This window comes from Equus asinus, chromosome 25, assembly GCF_041296235.1.
Source record: "Equus asinus isolate D_3611 breed Donkey chromosome 25, EquAss-T2T_v2, whole genome shotgun sequence".
NCBI classification, from domain to species: Eukaryota; Metazoa; Chordata; class Mammalia; order Perissodactyla; family Equidae; genus Equus; species Equus asinus.
Window position 1 is genome coordinate 34,551,765 of NC_091814.1, and position 26,770 is coordinate 34,578,534.

General features: G+C 36.8%; 1 protein-coding gene across 3 annotated transcripts in view; it reads right to left on the reverse strand.

Annotated features, from left to right (window-relative positions):
• Positions 1-26,770, reverse strand: part of NSL1 (NSL1 component of MIS12 kinetochore complex) — a 59,366-nt gene that overhangs the window by 31,298 nt on the left and 1,298 nt on the right. For all 3 annotated transcript variants that reach the window (XM_070497057.1, XM_014834902.3, XM_014834901.3), the window contains exons 2-4: positions 24,829-24,907; positions 20,721-20,851; positions 19,149-19,203 (exon numbers count right to left, since the gene is read on the reverse strand). In XM_070497057.1, coding sequence (XP_070353158.1) covers positions 19,149-19,203; positions 20,721-20,851; positions 24,829-24,907 — 265 coding nt within the window. The remainder of the gene's footprint in view (positions 1-19,148; positions 19,204-20,720; positions 20,852-24,828; positions 24,908-26,770) is intronic.

Sequence of the window (26,770 nt, forward strand, 5' to 3'; positions counted from 1 at the left end):
GTCGAACCCCAGGCCACCGAAGCAGAACGTGTGCACATAACCTCTGCGCCACTGGGCTGGCCCCACTTAACCTTTTTTGTTACCAGAGATTTCTTTGGCAATTTGGTGAAGCCTATGGACCCCTTCTGAGAATATTTTTTAATGTATTTGTTTTTTAAATTGAAGTATAATTTACATGCAGTGAAATGCAGCCTTACGTTTAACATTCAATCACCTTTGACAAATGCATACCAAGACACGGGACACCAAGACCAAGGCACTTTCCATCACCCTGCAAAGTTCTCTTGTGCCCCTTTCCCAGTCAATCTTCTCTACAAGAAGTAACCACTCATCTGATTTCTATCATTATACATTAGTTTTGCTTACTCTAGAATTCCAGGATAATGTTTTAAAATAAAATTTAAAAGTATAATTATTAAAAAATTGTGATAGGTAATATATGTGCTTCTTTGAAATACCAAGATCGGTGGCAGGTCTAATAATTACCATAATATGAAAATAATGAGTATAAACAATATTGTGATATATCTGCAACAACTGAAATTGAAAATATTTGTGGCTTCTAGTAGCAAAAAAGTTACAAGTACTATTAATACTACCACTATTACCTGCATTCAAAATGGAAGGAAATGCTAAATTTCAGTTTGAGATTAGTAAAAATAACAATGTTATCTTTTTCCTATCCAAGTTCATAGTCCCCCCATATTCTAAGGACCCTTGCCTTAGAATAATATGCTAATTTAATTTAAATTCTTTTAAGATTTGGGGAGATCCCTCCAAAGTATGCAGGCAATTATTTTCTCCTGGGTATGGCAAATAAATGATCCATCCTTTGGTGCTCTGTGGCAGTCTGGCTTCTAGCCAGGCCCACACTTATCCTCTCCCCATCAAACTTGCACACCTATGTGAGAGTTACCCATTCTTCCAATGTTTATTATGCATTTTCCATGGACTAGGCCCAGCACTAGGGACTCAGAGTAAGGAAAAAGGGTCTTTGTCCCTCAAAGAACTGTCAGTTTAGAAGAGAGAGACACATAGAAACATGCCGAAACAAGTCGGTACTTTTTCAAAGTCAGCTTGAATTTTCCTGGGCAGTCTCGCATTTCCACAAGCCCTGCCACATTCCACCCCTTGCCTGCACTGACCATTGCCCTGCTACAACAGGCTCCTGCTGTGTCCCGCTGTGTCCCGCTGTGTTCCAGCACAACACCGGGAAGATTTCACTGCATTAATTTGCTTAGAATAGTGTTTCTCAACCCTATCAGACCCAATCTCCCCCTTCAAAACACATTTTGTAAAACTCCTTTGCTATTCTAAAATAAAATTCATAGATAATATTTCTATACACATAAATAGAAATATAAAGGAGAAACAGATGTTTCATAATAGAATATTATTTAATGTTTAATATGCCTAGATCCACCCATATCAGAAGACATAATGAGGTACTCAGATACTTGTACCTATTTATACCAAGGAAATCTGGATTTAAGAAAATTTATATCACATGCCATTCTATATAGAAAAGAAAAGATCAGAGGTGTGGGTAGAACTAGAAAAACTAGTGTTATATAAGAAATAATAGATTAGATTTATTTGACTATGATAAGAAGAAATAACCTTAATAGAGTACAGATAACATACCAAGAAAAAGTACAGGCTGTTAAAATAATGAAAACTAGGAGGTACAGCATTTCTCCAAATATGATGGCCTTATTAAACGTGTTGTGTTGGGGCCAGCCCCGTGGCTGAGTGGTTAAGTTCATGTGTTCTGCTTCGGTGGCCCAGGGTGTCACTGGTTTGGATCCTGGGCACAGACGTGGCACCACTCATCAAGTCATGCTGAGGCAGTGTTTCACATGCTACAACTAGAAGGACCCACAACCAAGAATATACAACTATGTACTGGGGGGCCTTGGGAAGAAGAAGAAGAAAAAAAGATTGGCAACAGATGTTAGCTCAGGTGCCAATCCTAAAAAAGAAAAAAAAGTGTCAGTCAAAGTAATTTCCTACATTATAACATAGGAAGGTGTAAGATTAAACCCTACAGAAAACTTATGTTCTACTTTGGAATTCCACCTTTATTCAGAGTACTCTCAGTATATGCATTCACTTAAAAAGACTTTAGAGATCAATGTGTCAAAAGGCAATGGAGAATGAAGGATGGATTAGGCAAGAACATGAATATGAGAAACTACAGAGAAGATATACGGTTGACCTCTGCGGACAGAGTCAAAGCAAGATTAAAGACAAGCAACCCAAAATACAACTAAGTTTCTAATAGACTTTTAATATTAAAATTTTAATATTCACATGTCTTATTGTACAAAAATATAATTTATAATATTAAGTGTGGCAATAATAGGAAATATTTGTTTGTTTTTGAGGAAGATTAGCCCTGAGCTAACATCCGCTGCCAATCCTCCTCTTTTTGCTGAGGAAGACTAGCCCTGAGCTAACATCCATGCCCATCTTCCTCTACTTTATATGTGGGACACCTGCCACAGCACGGCTTGCCAACTGGTGCCATGTCCGCATCCAGGATCTGAACCGGCGAACCCCAGGCCACCAAAGCGGAACGTGCGCACTTAAGCGCTGTGCCACCGGGCTGGCCCCAGTAGGAAATATTTTATTTTATTTTATTTTTTTTAAAGATTTTTTATTCTTTCCTTTTTCTCCCCAAAACCCCCAGGTACATAGTTGTATATTCTTAGTTGCGGGTCCTTCTAGTTGTGGCAGGTGGGATGCCACCTCAGCATGGCCTGATGAGTGTTGCCATGTCCATGTCCAGGATTCGAACCTACGAAACACAGGGTCGCCGCAGTGGAGCGCGAGAACTTAACCACTCGGCCACGGGGTCAACCCCCATAGGAAATATTTTAAATCATTTCTATTAATAAAAAAATGAGATTCCTAGATTTTGTGTTTCTATTCATTAACGTTGGTTCTAACACTATTAAAAGGACTTACAAACCTTTATTTCCGATCAGCTTTGTTGCTTTTGTAATAACTATATACTGTACCAAAACCCTTTCCAATTAAAATGTTGGATATGCTCTAAGTAATTCATTGCCTTTTGAAAAAAGGGAGTATGAACGTTGTAACTGAATCTAAAACATTTTCATAGTTAGATGATAAAAAGTAGCTCTGTTTGCAAAGGTTTGCTTGTTTACTTTGTTCCTTTTTAGTTTATCTTTCCTGCGCGTTAACTAACAGAGATAGAAAGAATATCTGAAGAAATATGAAGATGTAAGTCAAAATAGTGGTTACCACTGATGGCAGCAGAATACAGAACAGAAAGGAGTCCAAGGAAACTTTATTAGGTACTGGAAATTTTATACAGTGTCCGTAAAGTTGGGAAGCAGGATAAATGTGTTAGTTACATAACCAAATAATATACTCACTATCCGTTTCTTCAACCTCAAATTGTCTTTTCAGGTAAAATACTTCTAAATTTAAAGCAATGGGTCCATTTGTTAATATGTAAAAAATACAATAAATACACTATTTTCCTCATGTTTTCAGATTTTTGGGGACACTTCGGATTGTATTTATTGTATACATGCAAACATAATGGCCGCATTATTTGAAAATATAACTAATATACTGTTTAAAAATAAGTTTATCCTGTTTCCCAACTACGTAGACACTCAGTATATCTAGATCACGGCGGCAGTTACATGTATTAATGTGTATTACAATGTGTATTACAAATGTGTCAAGCTGCGTACTGTATGTTATACCTCAATATATACACACATACACACAATAATGAACAAAATCTTTTTTAACATTTATTCTAGGAAGTTATCTTACTTTTATATATAGGGTAAGGCAATTATATTCTTCATGCAATTGTTATTGCATGATTTACAAAATAATCTATCATCCAAGGGATTCTTAATTTCTTTTTAGAAATACATGTTACTTACAAAAAGTTTGTCTATAAACCCACACTGATGGACAACAATAGCTGTCTTCTCTGTTGCACAATGACAATGTAAAAAGTGCCAAGAGTAGTTTGGTTTTGTGTATAAAATGGAGTTAGGTCCCAGGCTTGGATCATTATAGAAAGATTTTCACAGATGAATGTCTGGTGGAATATCCTAAAGTTGTGCTGGAGACAGAAAACATTTAGTATTCCTGGCCCCTAACTACAAAATGCCAGCTCTTCCTTCCTGTTACTCTGGTAACCAAAATCTTCCCCACACTTTTTCAAAATGGCCACTAGGGGGCAGTACTGCCTCCAGTGAGAACCATGGTGTTATTTCTCCTTCAGAACATCCTTGGGAACAAGACCCTCCTTCTCCAACTCTTGGACTCCCTAGTGTTGAACATAACGCCTGACATGTAGAGTAGGTGCTCGACACGTAAGATGGACCAAGGCTATGAGTGTGCTGTGGAGGCACAAAAGAGGGTGGGGCTAATCTAACAGGGAAATTGAAAGGAGACTAAAAACTTCACAATGTTATAAAACAGCTGCCTTAAAAGAGGATTTGGTGCTGAATGGCCGGGGGTGAGTGGGAATAGGCGGTTGGTGGTAGAGGATGTGCTACACCAAAACAAGGGAATAAATCAAGAAAGAAGAAAACACAGGAACCAGGAAACATGATTCAAAACAGAAGCGAAGCAAAGGAAATTCCCAGGATGATGAGGAATGGAACAGACAGGACGAAAGCTTTCCAGTAGGCCTAGAGAGCAACCAGTCCAGACTAGAATAGGAAGACAAAAGGCTCCCAGAGGAATATCTCCAAGAAAAAGGAAAAGGTTTCAGAAATGAATTTGATGGATAACCTGAAGTGTTTACCGTATTGAAAGGAATTTTACAGTTCTATTGAAGTGTTTGGGAAAGATTTAGTGATAGATACAATAACAAACAAAGCAAACAGAAAAAATAAAGCAATTATTCCAAAGCGGATGGAAAGCTGTTCAAGAAAGAAAATACACTAATGATTACCTGACTCATACTGAAGAACATTTACATAGTCATAACAATATAATACTAAATGCTACTGATGTTTTGACAAAAATGAAAGTGAAGCTGATGAGTGTAGATTATTATATTGTGAAACTTGGCTACAAAAAGAAAAAGAGAGTTCAGGAGAGAGAAGCACAATGAGGTGAAAGCTTTCCCTACCTGATCCTCTGACAGCTCATTCCCCTAGCAGCAGAGGCTGGCATACGCGGCCAATCAACCTGACGGAGCACCTTCAGCAACCCCGTGAGGCAAGCAGGTGTCATCAGCCTCCTTTTATAGTCCCCTTATCTACATTTCCTTATTTATAACTGAGAGCTGAGAAACATATCTGGAATTGAACAGAATTAGAACCCACATCTCCTAGAATCCAAAGCACACTCTATAGGTAACTTACATCACTTCGCCAGGAATTACACTATTAGAATATAAGTTAACAAATGGTCAAAAATTAGCTCCGACATAATGAAAATCTCTTGAAATAAAAATAAATTATCCTGGTAAAGAATTAAAAATAGAACAATTCTAGAGTTAAATCTTTTTCAACCATTAACATTTCAGTATCTTTTTTTTTTTTTCAGTTAAGTGAATTAAACTCCTTTCATTGCAAACTAAGGAGTAACAATAATTTTAGGAATAAAACCACATATAAAGATAAGAAGAAAACCCCAACAAGTGGGGAAAAACAAACACACAATTAACAACGATCACTAAATACGTGAATATGTTGTCTATAAATGCATCAAAAAAGCATTTTGCAACATTGACATCTGCTGAAGAAATTTCAAAATACATAAACTTTTCACTCTCACTCAAGGTTAAATTAATTTTTCACTTTTTGTAACTCGTAAGAGCACATAGGTACTCTTGATATACAAACATCTGACTTACGACTGTCTCACATGCAGATGGCGGGTCCCCACCATGCAGGAGATGGGGACGGGCTTCCTTTTGAAGCATTCCCAATGACTTTCTCCCTATTGCCTTGATGAGAACATCTTCATGGCACCACTATTTACCCCTCTCACCACAAACAAAGGTGTTTAGGGACCTAAACTATTCCCCATAAAATCCTATTTAAATATGTAGCATAATGTGCATCTGAAATGTGATTTTCCTATATTTTTCATTACAAATGTGTAGTATTTCAGCTACATCATAGGTTAAATAAGTCTTCAAAGGGTAACAGAGAAACTTACCCATTTATATTACCACTGTAAATTGTTTTCAGGGGGGAAAGGCATTTCCAATTCCAAAGCTCATATTAAACATGAATTTTTGAAACATCACCATTTGTAAGTGGGTGACTACCTGTAAATCTTCTGGCAGCGGCTTAAGCAAGTTGGCATTAATAGGAAAGAAGAGGAACTGCCTCTAAGTCCTTTGCTTGTAGCGTCAGCAAAAGAACTGGAAGCGTCATTAAGTCTACTGTAGAGAGACTTAAAATAGCTCCTTGTCATCACCACACGTTTAGTGGACAGGAAAAATAAAAGGAGTCTCTTCAATTGACTTCAAAGAACTTTTTAAAAAAGAAGACAACATGGAAGCAATTATTAGTTTTACTAATAGGATCACAAAAAAATGATAACTGACAAATGCAAACTCACTTAATTGATAGACAGCTAATTAGAAGATTGCTGCAAGGATACTAAAAAAAACCCCAAAACAGTTTGCTCTTAAAAATGTGGAAGTTAGGCACCCTTGAGTACACTGCCTTCTCTAGTCACTTGCTCTCTAAAACATAGGGAAATGAAAAAGTGGAAATGAAAGATTGAGTAATCAACCTGGTTTTGCTTTCGGGTCACTGCACTGACTAAACTAGGAAACATGAACTTCCAAAGGACTGCAAGAATTCAGAAATTCAGCAAAAAAGCATTAACTGAGTCCTTCCTTTCTATTTCCAATGTATTTTACAAATACGAACAAGCAAGGATGCGTAACATAGATGTCTGGCTTGTACTGGTTTCCAAAGGGGTAACCAAAGGCAAGAATAAGAACCATGAATCAGAAAGCAGCATCCCTGGCGAAAATGAAACCAAAAACTGAGCAGTGATTTGTGACTTTCTAGAAGATAACTCTTTAGTACAACTTTAAGAGATCTGTTGAGCAAATCTGCTAGGTGGCAAGTGTATAATCCTCCACACTCACTCCCACCTGCACCTCACCACCTCCTTCAGGACTGAAGAGCTGCGTCTCTCCTAAGGGACCACAGACTTTCAAACTCCTAGCTTGTGTTATCTGGCCTCAGCCACGTCTCTGACCTGTCCTGTAATGCTCTTTCCCTTTATTCCCTCTACTACGGCCACAGTGGTCTTTTGTTCCACAGTCAAGCTCATTCTTGACTTAGGAACTTTGTTCTAGCTCTTCTCTCTAATTGAAAAGCTCTTCCTCATGAATATCACAAGATACATTCCTTCTTGTTACTTCCTCAGAAAAGTATTTCCCATCACCTAAACACATCATCCTAGCACCGAGTTACTTATTTATTTTTATATTTGTTTATACTTTTCTTTTCCCACTGGAATGTAAGCTCCATCGAGCAAGGACCTTGTCTGTGTTGCTCACCATTATGTCTTCCATACTGAAAACAGTTCTGGCATATAACAGACATTCAACAAACATGCTGAATGCATGGATGAATAACAGTCTCTCAGTCAGTATTTACTGCACATGGTGTTATATGCTGGCCACATATAACACAAATGCAAAGTAAAAAAGCTCATGGAGCTTTCAGTTTTGAGAGAGACCACAAATAAGAAAATACACAAACACTTATATACTGTAAGAAATGCTATTAAGGAAATAAACAAGTGTTATGATAAGAGACCTGGAGAGAAGCTATTTGAACTAGAGTAGTTAGCAAAGATCTCTCTGAGGAGGTAATATTTAAATGAGAAAGAAAAAGTGAGAAGATGCCAACCTTAGAAGGACTTGGGGGAAAGCATGTGTGAAAGTGAGGCACTTTCAAAGAACTGAAAGATGGGCCTAGAGCATCTGGGGCTAGAGCAAAAAGGAAAGTGTCTGACATGAATTTGGAGAGGCAGGTGGGGGCCAGATCATGTAAGGGAAGGCTAAGAAGTTTGAAGTTTATAGCATATACTTCTTTTTTTTTTGAGGAAGATTAGCCCTGAGCTAACTGCTGCCAATCCTCCTCTTTTTGCTGAGGAAGACTGGCCCTGAGCTAACATCTGTGCCCATCTTCCTGTACGTTATATGTGGGACGCCTACCACAGGATGGCTTGCCAAGCGGTGCCAGTCTGCACCTGGGATCCGAACCGGCGAATCCCGGGCCGCCAAAGCAGAACGTACGCACTTAACCGCTGCGCCACCAGGCCGGCCATATAGTATATTTTTTAAAATTGGAAGATATCAGGATTTTAAGCAGAAGAATGAAAGCTGATTTGAGTTTTTAAGAGTACCCTAGACTTCTAGTCAAGCTGGTCTGGGAAGTTCACAAAACTCTCCACTTTTGTCCAAAACATCATTGAATAAATATAGAAAATTAAAGAGACATATCCAGAAGCATATACAAAACAAACATTTCTATGAACCAGAAAAAAAGCAAAAGAGAAAAAGCTATGAAGTCAGGCTACAGCTGCAGACCCACTGGTGGGCAGATGACAGGCAGGCAGTAGGTAGCCAGGAATTTGCTTCCCACAATAGAAAAGGGGCTCAAAGTCCCTCAGAGGAGCAGGAAATAGGGAGAGTCAGCTTCACTGTATGAAACTAAGGGCTGAGATGGAGTTTTCCTACTCTGAGAAGGAGGCTGAAAAAAACCCTGCCATTAACCACTGCCAGGAGCTGAAGCATATCTAAAGCTACACCAGAAGTGATGGGAAGCAGATAAGGCCTCCCAGCCTGGGCCTGGACCAAGCTGTCTCCTGACTTAATGACTAGATCTACTATCTCCAATATTACAATGGAACAGGGGCCCTGCTCACACTGCTAATTTAAGATATGGTTCTCGCCTGGACCAGATGGAAGGCAACCACAAAACTACTAGACAGGAAGGGGGTGCTAAAGCAGCGAGAGGAAAATAAGCACATGAAAAACCTTTAGTTAAGAAGTATGTACAAATCAAAATTCTAAAATACATAAAGAAATGATAAGCATGAAAGACAGCTAATATAACCAATGTTAAGGAGAGGAACTTACTGTAGACGGAATAAAAACAGAGAAATCTGAAAATAATTTTTAAATGTTTAGGATCCTCTGCTAGCTAAAGGAAATAGTAACAGACATTAAAAAAGAAAAATAAATTGTGAAATAAAAACAAGAATAATATAAAAATAGAAGCAATGATAGAGAAGCAAAATTGAAGGAGTAGGATAAAGATTTTCTAGAAGATAGGAGCCCTCAGATTGAAAGTATACATGGAGATGTGAGGAGAAGACGGGAGCAAAGACGAAGCAAGCAAAACAAACCAAAAATCCCCTCCCCAACACAAAAAAATATGTGTATAATCTATTTAAATAAAACTGTGTGGGGTGTGTGTGTGTGTGGGTGTGTGTTTGTATAAAAGCATGAAGACATTACCAATAAAAAGCATGCAGTTGAACTATATGTTACACTGTTGAATGGAACAAAAAGTCCCAGAATCAAACATTTTTGTATAACACTTACATAACAAAATGAACAACTCAAAAGCCCCTGTGCGCCTGGGTATAAACGCACTGACAAAGACCTCCAATGAGGCAAGGCAAGCTATCACAGCAGCCGCCTGCTGGAAGGTGTGTGGGATCAGGTAGACTTGAGAGGCCAGATTATGGTGGATTTTCATTTTCTACTAGACATATATACACCACTAATTACTTAAAATTTTATATTAGGCTTACCTTTATTAAAAGCACAAAAACTAATTATCAAAATATAACAAAATCTAAAATATAATCACAATTTAAAATAATAATAAGGTTAGATCTATGGCAGTTTAGTTGGAAAATTTCCACCATATACTTAGATTAGAAGAGTAAGTGGCAGATAATTTGAACACATGAATCAATTTTCTGTAAAACAAATACAGCTCCAGAATGTCCAGTGCATATGTATTCTTATATTATTATATGAGCAGAAAAAAAATAAATAAATGTATTCATACAAAGTTAATGCTGGATATCCGAAGGGGTAGAAGATGGAAAAGGAGAGAGATAGCCAAAAACAAAAAGTAAAAAATAGAATGCTATCTTTACTAAAAAAAAAAAAAAAGAGCATGTATAAGATGATCCCATTTATGTAAAATTATGTATTTATTTCACAAATACTTCTGGCATATACTATGTCAGATAATGATCTGTCAGCTAAAGGATACAGAAGAGGACAAAACAAAGTCCTTGTTCACAGGGAGTTTACAATTCAGTGGTGGAGTGGGGAGACGGAAACAATAAAATAAACAGAAATTATACAGTAATGTTAACTGGTAGGAAAAAAAAAAGCAGGTTAAGGGTACAGAGTATGACCAAGGGGGTCAGAAGGGGGATCCGACACAGGTTGTTAGGGAAGACCTCTCTGATGAGGCAACACTTTGAACAGAGAGCTGAATGAAGTGAGATTCAGACAGGTAGTTTCAAATAGGAACCAGGGAGCAGCAAGTATGAAAGGCACAGGGCCAGTGTGTGTTTGGCACATTCTTGGGGAAACAGCAAGAATGCTAATGTAGCTGGAGCACAGAAAGCAAAGGCAAGAGTCGTAAGAGGCCAGAGTCAGAGATGAAATCAAAGTAGGAGCCAGGGACCAGGTCAGAGAGGACCCTGTAGACCATGGGGAGAACAATGGGGAGTCACTGGAGGGCTTTAAAAAGGGAGTGACATAATCTGATTATGCTTTAACAGGAATCCTTTGGATGCTGTGTGGAAAACGGGAATGTGAAGGAAGGAGACCAGTGAGGAGACTCTCGTAGTAGTCCTGCTAAGAGAATATGGTGACATGAGTAAGAGCAGTAGAGATGGATTTGCTGGGAAGTGACTGGATTTGGAATATGCTTCCATGGTAAAGGCAACAGGATCTGCAGGTGGACTGAAGGTGTAGGCATCAAGAAATACTTCATAACACTGGTCACTGGTCATAAGCATGTTTAATAGTGGTTGTCTCTTGGGTATGTGATTTCATGTGATTTAAGTTTGTTTCTTATGCTTTTAATATTTTCGGAATGTGCAGGTATTTTTATATAATCAAGAAAAAGCAATAAAGTTATTTTCAATGTAAAAAGTATAAGAAAAAAGTACACACCAAACACCATGCTAGAGAAATAAAAGTAAACATCTAGACATATTGTGGATATTGTGGTAACACTGCAGAGCATTAAGAATACAAAAATCTAAAAAATCAAGAAAGAAAAACTAGATTATCTATAAAAGAATGGCAATTAGATTCTCAGGAGACTTCTCATTAACAATGAATGTCAGACAATCAGATTGGAAAGGAAGAAGTAAAACTATCTCTATTTGCAGATGAAACAATATAATCTTTTACACAGATATCTAAAGACTCCACTAAAAAACTATTAGAACTAATAAATGAGTTGAGCAAGGTTTCAGGATACAACATCAATATACAAAACTCAATTCTATTACTAGACAGTAGCAATGAAGAAACAAAAATAAAAATTTTTAAACTCTATTTACATTAGCATTAAAAGAATAAAATACTTAGGGGGCCAGCCTGGTGGTGTAGTGGTTAAGTTTGTGCCCTCCACTTCAGCAGCCTGGAGTCTATGGGTTCAGACCCCAGGCGTGGACCTACACACTACTCATCAAGCCATGCTGTGGCAGTGTCCCATATACAAAAGACAGGAAGACTGGCATGGATATTAGCTTAGGGACAATCTTCCTCAGGCAAAAAGAGGGAGACTGGCAAGAGATGTTAGCTCAGGGACAATCTTCCTCACCAAAAAAAAAAAGGGGGGGGGGCGGGGGGGAGAATTTTTTAAAAAAGACTTAAATACCTAGGAAGAAGTGTAACAAAAGAAGTGCTAAAAACTAGAAAACTTTGTTGAATGGGAGAAAATATGTGCAAATCATATATCTGATTAGGGACTAGTTTGCAGAATATATAAAGAATCATTACAACTCAACAATAAAAAAATACACAACCCAATTAAAAGACGGTCAAAGACTTGAATAGACATTTCTCCAAAGAAGATATACAAATGTGCAATAAGCACACGAAAAGATACTCAACATTATTAGTCATTAGAGAAATGCAAATCAAAATCACAATGAGATGATACTTCACATCTAGTAGGATGGCTATAGTCAAAAAGACGGACAATAATTTTAAGAGTTGGTAAGGATGTGGAGAAATTGGAACCCTCATACATTGCTGGTGGGAATGTAAAATGGTGCAGCTGCTTAGGAAAACAGTTCAATATTCCTCTAAAACCTAAACATGGAGTTACCAGATGACCCAGCAATCCCATTCCTAGCTATATATATTCAAAAGAATTGAAAACATGTCCACACAATAACTTGTACACATAGCAGCATATTTATAATAGCCAAAAAGTTGAAACAACTAAAAAATGTCCGTATACTAATGAGTGGATAAATTAAACGTGGTATATCCATACAATGGAATATTATCTGGCAATAAAAAGAAATGAAGTACTGATACATGCTACAACATGAATGGACCTTGAAAACATCATGCTAATTCAAAGAAGCCAGTCACAAAGGAAGACATATTTCATGATTCCACCTATACAAAATGTTCAGAGTAGTGAAATCTATAGACAGAAAGTGGATTAACGGTTGCCTAGGACTGGGCAAGAGGGATGAGAGGCTGGGGGAGAACGGCTACAGGGTGTGGAGTTTCTTTTTGGAGTGAAGAAAATATTTAAAAATTTATTATGGTGTTAGTAGCATAACTCTGTGAACAGACTAAAAGCCACCAAGTTGTACACTTTGGATGGGTAAATTGTATGCTATATGAATTATATCTCAATAAAGCTATCAAAGAAAATGAGTGTCAAAAATAATGGCATAATATATTCGATATGGTGAATGAACACAAATAAAACAAAATTCAAGAGCTAGGATGAAATAAAAATTAAGAGTTTACCACCCACAGATTTTTATTCAAAGTACCTGAAGCAGCATTTCAGCAAGAAGAAAAGTGAACCTAGAAGGAAGGCATGAGATTCAAGAAACAATGGTAATTACAGAAGGTGGAATATTTTGTTGATAAACTTCATTAATCATTCAGTGCAAAAGAGTGTAACCACTAAATGTATTTTGCAACAAGAGAAATAAAATTCTAGACACAAATAAGAAGTTGAATTGGGGAGGGACAGTGCTCGTTCAGGGGAGCAGCATACTAAGGTCTTTGTCTTGCTCAGGAGGGGACACGAAATACTGAATAATTCCAGATTTGGTTCGATAATTTTAGAATTACAGCATGCTAAAATTTTATAGGTAACACCAAAGGAATACGAACATAGCATATAGCTTCCAAACCAGAAAGAAGAAAAATAAGAGAATAAAGAAAATTCTATAACATGATAGCAGGCAAAAAAAAAAAAAAGGGGGGGTGGATAGTAAAAGAAAACTCTTTTATTTGGAAACCAAAAAGCATTTAGAGCTGAACTATGAAAGTTCTACATGTCAAGACTTGGGGATGGGACTAAAGCAGGACTTAGAGAAAAATTTGTAGCCTTAAATGCATTTGTTAAAAAATAAGACTGAAATAAACTAAATGTTTAACTCAAGAAGCCAAAAATAACACAGAAATTTCAAGAAAGCAGCAAGACCATACTAAAGATAAGATCAGAACTCAAGGAACCAGAAAACTAAAAAAACAATAAACTCTGCAAAACTAAAGTCTGACTCTCCGAAAAGATCAATAAAAACAAAGAAACCTAGAAAAGGTATCAAGAAAAAAAGAAAACACAAATAAATACTATTAAGAAAATATTCTTTTTCTTCATATATGGACTAGAGATTTTTAAAATTAAAGTAACTACTACAAACAGTTTTATGGCAATATATTGGACACATGGATCAAAAGATTTTCAAAGCAAGTATTACCAAAATTGACTCAAGAAAAAATTAAAAACCTGAAGAAATCAATAACCATTAAGTATATTAAATCAGTTAAATCAACATCACCCCCCCAGACACTAGGCTAAGACTGCTTTTTAGATGAATCAACTCTTCAAAGAATAAACAAACTTTACAAACTGTTTTATGAGACCAGCATAATCTTGATGAAAAATTGGAAAGGGACAGTATGTTCAAAAATACCACATATTCATTTTTTTATGACTGAAGATACAAATATAGTTTGGCAAACATACTAAATAAAGTGTAGGAAAATTTAATTCAACAATATATAAAGTAAAAAATATATTGATGAGTAACAGGTTTTCTTTATGAATGTAAAGATAATCATCAGAAAAATCTGTCAGTGTTAATTTACCATATTAACAGAGTTAGAGAAAAAGCTTATGATTTACGGGCACAAGCAAACCTGATGAGGGATGGAAAATGTTCCACCATATCTTAATTGTGGTGATAGCTCATAGTTGTATATATTTGTCAAAACTCAAACTGTAGGCATAAAATGGATGTATTTTATCATATGTAAATGATTCCTCAATAAAGTTGGTTACACAAATATCTTATTTCAGTTGATGCAAAAGAAGTGCTCAATAAAATTAAACATTTATTCACAATTTTAAAACATTATGACCACTATCACCACTACTATTCAACATTATACTGGAGGTTCTAGTCAACATAAGACAAAGAAGATGTGTAAACTCAGGAAAAAGACAAAACCCATCATTACGTGCAAATGATATGATTAGCTACATTAAAAAAATCTAATTCAAACTAGATAAACCATTAGAACTAATAAGAGTTCAGCAAATAAAAATCAATGGTATTCTGGGGCTGGCCTAGTGGCATAGCGGGTAAGTTTGCATGCTCTGGTTCCGCAGCCCAGGGTCTGTGGGTTTGGATCCCAGGTGCAGACCTACACACCGCTCAACAGGCCATGCTGAGGTGGCGTCCCACAAGCCACAACTAGAAGGAGCCACAACCAAAAGTACACAACTATGTACTGGGGGGCTTTGGGCAGAAAAAGGAAAAATAAAATCTTTAAAAAAAAAAAACAAGAAAAGTTCAAAAAACTCAGTAGGAAAATGGGCCAAGAATATAAATAGGCAACTCACAGAAGAAACTGTAGGGTCACAAAACATAAGAAAGGATGCTCAACCTCACTTTAAATACTACTGCATGCCCATCAAATTGGCAAAAAAAACCCAGAAAGCCTGACAGTAACAATCATTGGCAAAATGTGGGGAAGCAGGAACTTTCATACGCTGCTGGTGGGAATGCAAACTGATACAACTACCTTGGGGGGGTAACAAAGCTCAAATATACTAAAACTGAACATAAACAAAGTCTATGACCTAGAAATTCTGCTTCCAGAAATCTACTCCAGAGAACCTGTGGCATATTTACACTATACAAGGAGACAGGTGTAAGAATGTTCATTGCAATACTGTTGATAACAGCAAAAAAAGAAACAATTTAAGTGTTCCTCAGTAGAGGAATCGATAAACACTGGTGTATTTATACAGTGGAATACTATATATTAGCTAAATTAATAGAGAGCTATGTGTGTATACAATGTATACCTTATAATATAGCATAGCTTATAACACATATAATAAAGTCATATGAAAATGACTTTCAAATGAAAAAATCAGTTACACAATGATATGATTAGTATGTTACAATTTACATAAAAATATACAAACAAATGCCATACATTATTTATGGATATACACCTATAAAGTAAAAGCATAAAAACATGAATAGGAAGGATCCACACAGCTTGAGGATAGCGGTTACTTCTAAACAAAATTGGATGGTAGAGGGGTACAAAGAAACTTTCAACTGTATCTATACGTTTTAGTTCCTAAAAAGGTCTGAAGCAAGTTTGGCAAAATGTGAATAGCCCTTAAATATGGGTGGTAGGTACAGAGATGTTCATTACGTTATACTTTTTATTTTCTATATGTGTGAAATATTTCAAAGAATTTTTTGAAAAATCAACTCTATCTGATATATACAGAATGGACTGGAAAAGAGCAAGAGTGAAACAGGAAGACCTTCTAGGAAGCATTTGTAGAAATGCTGGCTAGAGAGATGGTGACCTGGAATAGAGGTGACAACAGCAAGAGAAGTGGATGAATGTGAGATTATACTTCAAAGGAATAATTTGTAGGACTTACTGATGGACTGGATATGAAGAGTTCAAGAGAGGAAAGAATCAAGGTTGACTTCTGGCTAAAGCAATACGTAGGAGAAGATGCCATTTATTCAGATAGGAAAAACCAGGAAAGGAATCAGTTGGAGGCATGAAAGAATCCTATTTTAGGGGTCAGCTCCATGGCCGAGTGGTCAGGTTCTCGAGCTCTGCTTCTGCAGCCCGGGGTTTCACCGGTTCGGATCCTGGGTGCGGACATGACACCACTCATCAGGCCATGCTGAGACAGCATCCCACATAGCACAACCAGAGGCACTCACAACTAGAATATACAACCACGTACGGGACGCCTTGGGGAGAAAAAGTGGGGAAAAAAAAAAGAAGATTGGCAACAGATGTTAGTTCAGGTGCCAATCTTAAACAAAAAAAAAGGGGCCTGCCCGGTGGTTAAGTGGGCACCTTCTGCTTCGGCGCCTGGGGTTCGCAGGTTCAGATCCCGGGCACGGACATGGCACCGCTTGGCAAACCATGCTGTGGTAGGCATCCCACATATAAAGTAGAGGAAGATGGGCATGGATGTTAGCTCAGGGCCGGTCTTCCTCACCAAAAAAGAGGAGGATTGGCGGCAGATGTTAGCTCAGGGCTAATGGTCCTCAAAAAAAAAAAAAAAGAATCCTACTTTATGTGCATCTCTTATTTTTTCTATTCAGACATAAGCTCTCTATGGGGAGAAACTGTCTGTTTCATCCCTGTATCTCCCAAAGTTCCTAATGTAACTATGCCAAATCAATGTTATACACATTGCCTACATATTGTGTTTTGAAACCCAGACAACCTTCTTCAAGTGTCAGCTTTCAAACAAATTTTATATCACTTAATATTCCAATAACAAAAAGAAAACAACTTTCAAGAAGTTCCCATAAAAGTTTTCCCATGCAGCTTATTCAGATTGTTAGGTCCTTTACAAATTTAAGTTTTCCACTTTCCTCCCAAGCCATTTAATTAGTTTCATGATTTTACCAGTTAGATGTATTCTAAGCTATGCAATATTATAAGGTATACTACTGTAAATGGGTTAAGATTTATAATAGGGTTATTATTACATAGCACCTCCTGATAAACTACTACTTAATGTATTTTAGTTATAGTGTGTGTATAAAGCCTCTTATGTCATCTGATTCAAACCACAACCTCGATAAGTGGGCAGGACATTCTGTAATATTTAATGACAGAGCTGGAATTCACATCTAAAGCATCAGCCTCCAAATCTAGGATTCTCTTCTTGCTTTTTTTTTTTGAGAAAGATTAGCCCTGAGCTAACATCTACCAGCAATCCTCCTCTTTTTGCTGAGGAAGACTGGCCCTGAGCTAACATCTGTACCCATCTTCCTCTACTTTATATGTGGGATGCCTGCCACAGCATGGCTTGCCAAGCAGTGCCATGTCCACACCCAGGACCCGAACTTGCGAACCCCGGGCCGCCAGAGGGGAACGTGCGAACTTAACCATTGGGCCACTGGAGTGGCCCCTAGGATTCTCCACAAAGAAACTGAGTTAAGTTTCTTTGACTTCAAAGTAGAAGAGACTTGCCCAAGGATATATGACTAATAACTATAAGTTAACTTTGCTGTAGTTAAAGAGCTGATCCCATTTTAAGCTTATAAACATTATGAAAACGTATAATGACAAAAATCTCAAAATTTATCCAAAAGATAGATTCTAATTATTCCTTTGCTTTTGAAATCAGAATCATATGATACAGAAGATTCTTCCACTAATACTATATGACTGGAATGGTGGGAGTAAAATCACGTAGATTTTCAAAGGATCATTTAAGTAAATTTGTCTTCCCTCCTAAGATAAAAAGGTTACCAACTTTCGTTAGAGGTGAATTAACTAGCTAAAAAGTAATTCTTGAGTATATTACGATACCACAAGTTTCAATTTTTATTTTTATGTTGTTCAAAACAAAAACAAGTATATGTCAACCACTGCCTTTTGGTAACTATTGTTTTTGGTGAGCCAATTAAGTGTTGGGCCCTAGGTAAATTTTTATTGTCAAACTCAGTGAATGCTGTGATCTTAACCCACTTCACAGTATCTTTATGCCTGTACTTCCCCCTGTCAGTTTATCCCTTTGGTTTAGGAGATCTGGAGAGGGCAGGGGGGTGTGTCAGAAAGTAGTTCAGAATTCGACAAATGTAAGGTACTCAAAGCCCTAACTATAAATATCCCAAACAAATAAATCAAGGTCTTAACTGTTTCTTTCTAATAGTTCAGAAACAGTAATTTTAAGTGCCAAAGGCATATTCCAAAAGGTCTCTTAGGAAAATTGTTACAAATTTTAAAATGCAAGAGTAGAGCCATTTAAAAATATGTCTAATCCATATTTTTAGCAATGCCAGCTCTGTTGCTAGATTTATATAAGTTTGTATCAAGTTTATTTGTTTTAGAGGATGCATGTAAATGGACACAGAATGAAGTTCAAAGGCATAACAAGCCTGTATCTCTCTTCTTAAGTTCAACATTATATTTTTATTGGATTTTATTTTGTAAACAATGAGAAACTAATGAAGGTTATTGCACTGGGGAGTGATACCATGAGAGAATGCTTTAATAGTATAATTTGGCTAAAATGCAAAGAATGGATACTATAATAGCAGTTAGAGATGGAAAGGTATTACAATAAAAGTTAGAGACTGGGAAGGTGTTATAATAATCTAAGTCAGGAGAGAGCTTATAAAGTCCAGATTCCTGGGTCCTAGCCCTGGAGATTCTGAGTCAGTAGGTTCACAGCAAGTTCTCATAATTCCAAGTGAAGAGCCAAACACGGATGACTGATAGTGAGTTAGAGTATTACAGAGAAGATACTTTTGTTGCTGACACCCTTGGAAGAATATCAGGAACTCGTAAAAATTACCAGCTGTTTCTTCATTTCTACCACAAACGAACACTGACTCACCTGGATCAGGGTCATTTTTTAGGTCCAATGGCTGTACAACAGGGTGGTACTGCTTCTAAATGTAACATAAATTAAAACAGATTGAATTTAACCACTTAATGCCTCATATAAACATTTCCTTCAGTTAATGTAAGTAAACATACTACATAGCAGTATCCTCATTTGTAAAAAAAAAAAAAAAGAATTAGGTCTTGAAATCTGTAGGGAAGGGAGGGGAAAAGAAGATCAGATCAATCTTACTATGTGTGAATTATACCTTTTATAATATTGCCACCTACTGCATACATTAAGAAATAGCACAATAAAAAAGTGTAAGAAAAAGCAATCAAACAAATTAAAGGCACGGGATTGAATTTTGTGTTTAAGTACAGAGTAGCCTCCATATTATAAATGGACTGTGTTTCAAAAGTTCACTTTAAGACAAGTGTTTGGAACTCAGAACTCATATTCTCACAGAAACTCTGTTTTGAAAAGTGGCCAGGCCACCACCATGTCAGCACACTAAAGCCTGTATATCCTGTGATACACTGGCACTATGGGAGCACAACCATAGGAACAGGATCCACAATTCAGGCAAAAAAAAAGAGGAAAATGTTCCTTCTCACTCTTGTCCAGAGCTGGCAGGAGCCAAAAGGTTTCCTACCAAAGCTGTCTGTAGTGTCCTCACTCCATCCCTTCTGCATCCCTTTCTAACTCTCCAGAGCAGCACCTCGCCTAGGCCTGTGAACTTCCTTGCTTTTACACAACACTGACTACTAGGTTTCGTTCAGGGAGAGAGGGGTAGTAATAAGGAGGGAGACACCAGAAAATAAATACATTCTGAATGTTTCTCCTGAAGAAACTTTAAAGGGAAGAGGGGATAGAATGGGCTATTTCTTTGAAGACTAACTGCTATGGAAGAAAAAAATGAAAAATTCTGCTTACAAATACTTTTTTTCTCTTAGAATGATTAAAATGTTTTAGATAAAGTACCTGCCTTTACTGTCCTAAAACAATTCCTTGAAGGAAAGCAACTGGAAGATTTATGTGTGAAACTATGCTAATTGCAAAAACTAAAGACAAACAGTATAGCATAATCTAAAAGCAAAATGTACTTCTCACTCTAGAGGCAATGCCATTCCCAGCAAACCTATTTCCACCCTGTCATGATTTTTGGAGCAAAACAAATTACACACAGTTCACAAAGCAAATTTCAGTACTATAAACAGGTACTTAATCTTCACCATCAATTTAACTAAAGGGTTCTCCAAAACATATAAACATATACAAATAATGTGCCAAACACAAAGGACAAATAGAAATAAAAGGCTTAGAAGATAAATTTCTTTTTCCTTTCTGGTCTCAGAATTATGAAGTCATTGTCAGTCTTCCCTCTTCAAATGCGATTTTAACCTACTGTGACTTAGAACAGGAAAAAGTCTTACAAGAGACGAAAGGGAGTAATCAAGGTAGGAAAGATAAAGAAAACAAAATGTCATTTATCTCCACATGTATCTTATGCTTTATTATTTTTTTACTGTAGGAAAATAGACATAACATAAAATTTACTATCTTAAAGGTAAATGGTCTTACCAGAATTTCTTGTTTTGCTTTTATGGTTTTGATGACACATTCAAGGATCTTTCTGGGATACTGCTTACGTTTCGTGGCTATATCTACTATGATTTCATCAAACTGATCTTCAAGTACTTTGATATCGGAATCTATTTCAAGAAAAAAATATCAAAAAAATTCCTTAAAACACATTGTTTATATGGAAATGTAATATAAGTAAACTAAATTTATATAACACAAAATAATTAAGGAAAACAAATATGGTAAGTTAACAGACGCCCCCACTCTGGTGATTGGTTCATTCACTGAGTGAACAATCACTTATTGAGCACCTATGGGAAGCCAGGCCTAAATCAGAGAAATACAGAGATGAACACAACATGATCCCTGCTCTCTAAGAGCTCCCAGTTCACTGGAAGAAACAGACAGATAATTGCAAAGCAATTTCATAAATGCAATAGAGGTATGAACAAATACCATCAGGACACAAAAAGTGGAACACTAACTCTGTCTGGGGAATTTAAAACTTTAAAGAGAAAGTAACATTTGAGCTGGGCCTTGAAATCTAAGTGTAAATCCCCTGGATAAAAAAAGGCAGGGAAAAAAATGCTAGATGCATTTTAAGCAGAAGAAACAGTATCTGCAAGATCACAGAGCCTTTGGGAAAGAGAGAAAGTTCTAAATGGCCACAGGATAAAGTATAAGGAAAGAAGGATGATAAAATATAAAAGAACTAGACGGTAATGGGCATTTAATATCAGGGATGCTAACAAGTTTTGACCTTAGTATGTGCTGAAGCAAAGCTGTGACAGTAGCAGTGAGTGGAGTAGCTGGATCTGAAATAGGACTCAACTGGACAGATGACAGGAAAAAGTGAAAGATACAGTGACTTTAGAGTTTCTTTGACTTAACTAAAACTATTTTATCACATACTTTCCTGTTTTAAAATAGTGATTCTCAAACTTAAGCAGAATGAATCATTGCCTGGGGAGCTTGTCAGAAGTACAGAAACTAAGAGTCAGGAGGTCTCTGTGATGGAGACCAGAAATTAAGCACCCCAGATAAAATGAATGCAGGTGACATACCAACCTTATTTTGAAAATCATTTGAAAGAGTAACAAATATGAACTAGCTAAAAATACTAAAGAGCTAGGTCCTCAGCTTAACTGGTCTATATCATAAGTGTTCTGCTATGCCAAATCTATGCTAGACATGGATCAAATTTATTTTATTGGGTAGAAGTCTTATTAGGGATAAGTCTGAAACCTGATACATATTTTTGGAAACATTTTGAGAACTGCTGATATATATCAGCATATATGTATGTATCAGGTAAAGATTAATAAGGTACATCAGGTATGGTCTTTCATTCGTGTAACAAATATTCATTAAGTCAACTAAATTATTTCTTTTGAGAGTATTGTGAGACACCGTCATCTCTTATTTCAAATGTTCATTTAAATGAGGAGCCGCTCCTAAATTTTAATTTATCCATTAAAAAAGTTAAATCACTAATCTGAAAGGAACAACGTAGTATTTCACAATCAATTAAAAAAAAAAGAAGTCTCCTAGCTAAATCATCTGTGTAGGGAGGAAAACAGCTTCTTAGCGCCACCTAATGATAAAGTTACAAAACTGAAACGTATAAGCAATTTGAGCTGGGAAGAACGTCATTAATTTAACAAACATTTAGTGAGTGCCTTCTATGTACCAAGCTAAGTGTTGAAAACAGTGATGAGAAAAACAAATATAGTCCCTGTTCTCAAGGAGCTTACATTTTCATTCTTAAATGTGCCTGGTCAAGCCTCCTGAAATCAAGTCCTTTCAGAGTAGTTACAGGGCAGAGAGGAAGAAATTGACTCATTTGTTCATTCACTTATAAATTATGTGAGTGAACAAAATAGACAAAACCCTCTGCTCTAGTGAGGCTTACTTACTGCTCCTACGTATTAGATCAGATGCAAATCCTATTAATTCCGTCTGCTTGACTCTGTCTTTTTCTACCACCTCAGTACAGGTCTTGACCATCTTTTTGCTGTACTATTGCAATTACCTCCCTAAGGTCTGCCTGCCTTAAATTTCTCCTTTCTCCAATCCATCCCCCACACAGCCAGCACTTAGCAATCTAGAACACAAACCTTTTCATGCCATCTACTTTAAAAACCGTCACTGGTTCCCCACTGCCTACAGGATAAAATGCCAATTCTTTAGCATATACTACAAAACTCTTTGTGATCTGGCCCCAACTTATCTTTCTGGCCACATCTGCCATTAGTTTTCCCAATTCACTTCTGATATTTTTCTGAACATGTCACTCCTTTGTGCCTTTGCACATGCTGGGTTTTTGCTTCAAAAACTACCTTCTTTCTGCCTAGCACACTCTCATTATTAAATGCATTTAACAACAAGCTACTCTGTTATATCTTCTCCCACTTCCCAAAGTATATTGTGATTCTTTGTCCATTCCTCCCATGAACAATGAGTTCCTAAATGGGAAGGACCATGTCTTTTCATCTATTTCCCACAGTTTGGCATAGTGCCTGGCATTTATCAGGTGCCCATGAAAGAAGGTAAAAGTGTAGTATTCTCAACTACTTCTCCTCATAGTTATAAGGGAAACAAGGGACAAAAAATAGCTGTACTCCACCCAGGCTGCCAACTTGTCAGAAAATACATATCTTAATCTCTAAATAGATGAATCATATTGCTAAAGGCAGTGACCAAACAATAAGGCAATTACAGTGTGACTTCACAGAAGTCAGATGAAAACACAGTAAAAGGCTGTGTAGTTTGAAAATACTCCTAGGTGATTCTAACACAATCCCTCTCCCCTACTAATTGGTAATTGCTCTGATAATATTTGGGAAACCTGATGTTATTCTTTTTATTTATCTATTTTTTGTTTTTTGAGGAAGATTAGCCCTGAGCTAACATCTGTCGTCAATCCTCCTCTTTTTGCTGAGGAAGACTGGCCCTGAGCTAACATCCGTGCCCATCTTCCTCTACTTTATATGTGGGACGCCTGCCACAGCATGGCTTGCCAAGCAGTGCCACGTCCACACCTAGGATCTGAACTGGCGAACCCCTGGCTGCTGAAGCAGAACTGCAAACTTAACTGCTGCACCACTGGGCTGGCCCTGTTTTTACTGTTTTAACATATAAACCAGAAAGTGAATTTTGTGACTGTGAAGAGAGAACTATAATAATCCCAAGGATCAGACAGTGAAGTCTTCTGGGCAAAGTATTATCTTAATTTTGAGAAGAAAAACTATACCCACAGAGGGTTACTTGATAAGACCTGCAATCAGTTCAAGTGTATAACCGGATAAACTCAACAGCTCTCAGTGACATCAAGCTATGCTGGTCAGATCTCTGTAATATCACCGTGGGGACGGACAAAACACTCTGGCCATTTTATCAGGGTAGCCCTTCCCCTGGACATTGCTGGGAATTCTCCCTCTTCCCCCACTGATCATTCCTTTTCAACTAAATTTTTTCCTTCCTACATTGACCATTTTCTTTCTATTAAAGCTTTGACTTCTTTAGATATGTCAACACCACTAGTTAGGGTACAATCAATCAGAGTATAGTCAAGTCTGCCTCGGAACAGGAAAATACTGTCTTTTTAAGGAGCTTTCTCCAATTATGGACCTCATCCTTTACATGGCACTCTTATAGTTTAACTTTGCATTCCAAGGGTACCTCACTATCTACTCTAAGGATCACTTGTGAAAAGACAACTTGATTTATAAGGTATTAATCATAGGAATTCTCTGGGCCTGTTTATTCATCTGGGGACAGTCTACAGTACTATCTAATAAACTACTGACAACGGTACTTTTGAAGATTACGGTACTTTTGAAGATTAATCAGATAAAAGTCCTGTTGAGAATGCCAGACAGCATGTGTGAAGGATCAGGTACCTACTGTGTTGCTTGCCTCAGATTAAACTTCAACGGTCTTCTAGATTAGTTTCCTCTTCTCTCCCCGCCCCACCCCCACCGCCGCGGGAAAGGATTTTTTTAAGAAAAGTGACACTGAAAATGGGGATTAAAAACAGCACTCAGAATAAATTTAGCTACAAAAACAACTCATAAATTTATGACAGAAGGAAAAAGTCACATACCCATAAGACAATTATCTGAAGCTTCCTGCCACGCTTGCCCATTAATGCTGACATTCTCTTGCACGGCTGACTCAAAAGTCTGCAATAAATTCACAATACTCAAGTCACTAAAAATAACTTTAAAGACTGAATTCAAACATTTCGGCAAAGTAACAATTTCAGATTTGTGACAGAGAATATACAGAAAAGCAGCAGACTAGTCTATTAGTATGTTTATTCTTTTCAACGAAGATTCCATTTCCATCACTGATTCTACATACATTTATTCTGATAACCATTATGCTTCCTATGAGAAAATCTGACCCAAAATTTTAGAATATTCTTGCAAACAAAAAATGCTACTTCCTAAAGGAAAGAAAAAATAACAGCTAACAAATCTGGGTTCAGTTGAATCTCAAGGGTGTAAGAACCATATATGCTGCTGAATGAGTGTCAACGTTAACAAGAGAGAAAATATACAAGCTGAAAGTTAAATTTATTTCTACTTTATAAAGGACTAGTCTCTCTTTTTTTTGAAGTATGTAAGGATGAAAGGACATGAGATCTGGGATTTGCTTTAAAATAGGAAGTGTAACAAGATTCTGATAACTGTTGAATTGGGTGATGGATACATGGGTGTAAACTGTATTAGTCTATTTTTTGTAAGGTTGCAAATGTTCAGAATACATTGAAAAATAAAGGACTAAAAAAATTTGGGAGTACCACTAAAATTTTATTACCTAACAATTTCACTTCTAGTAATGTATCCTAAAGGACTATTCTCCTAAAAACATAAAGAGGATGTACTAGGAATGTTTATTTCAGCACTGTTTGAAATTATAAAACAGTGAGGGAAAAATGCAAAATCTAAATTCAAAATTATGAGAATGGCTAAATATACAATATATCCATACCACACAACACTTAAAAAGAATGAAGTAGGGGCCGGCTCCGTGGCTGAGCAGTTAAGTTCGCGTGCCTCGCTGCGGCGGCCCAGGGTTCGGATCCTGGGCGCGGACATGGCACCCCTCGTCAGGCCACGTTGAGGTGGCGTCCCACATCCCACAACTAGAAGGATGTGCAACTAAGATATACAACTGTGTACAGGCGGGGTTTGGGGAGATAAAGCAGGGGAAAAAAAAAAAGATTGGCAACAATTGTTAGCCCAGGTGCCAATCCTTAAAAAAAAAAAAGACTGGTAACAGTTGTTAGCCCAGGTGCCAAACTTTAAAAAAAAATAAAAAAATAAACAATGAAGCATATCTCTATATAACATAGACAAATATTAGTCAGACACTGGTTTAAAAAAAAAAAGCAGGGTGCTGACAATACATCAGCATGACACTATTAATGTAAAAAATAACAAAAACTGCAAGAGAGAGAGAGAGAGAGGTAAAGCCGTAAAAAAAGGGTGTAGACGGATTACTCCCTCCAAGAGCCCTCCAAAATAAGTTACTATTTTGGAAGGAAGGAATGGAAGGAAGAGGGATGGTGGAGGAGAATTCACAGACTTTTCCTTTACACTATTTTGAATTTTTTACAGTGAGAATTATTTTGTACATTTTGTATAATTAAATCAAATAATGATTGATATAACTATGAGTTAAAGTACATATTCTACACTTCAAAGATTTTATAAAGTAAAATCCTTATTTACGTACAGACTTCCAAGGATTATCTGAGAATACAAATTGTCTTCCTAATATTCATTGCACAGACGTACCAATACTAATTTTTTTAGCATATCTTCTACTATAGTATGTGGTTTTAGATAGATATGTCAACAAAATTGCAGCCTCTGCCTTTTACCTGCTCCCTTATTTAAAATAAAACACAAATCAATTCCTTTGGTAAGTCTTCAAACCTTTATCTTCTAATTCACTTTATCGACCATTAAATAAGGTATAATAGATTAAGCTGAGTTCCTTTTTCCCTAAGGCAATTAAATGTTCTCACTTCCTTA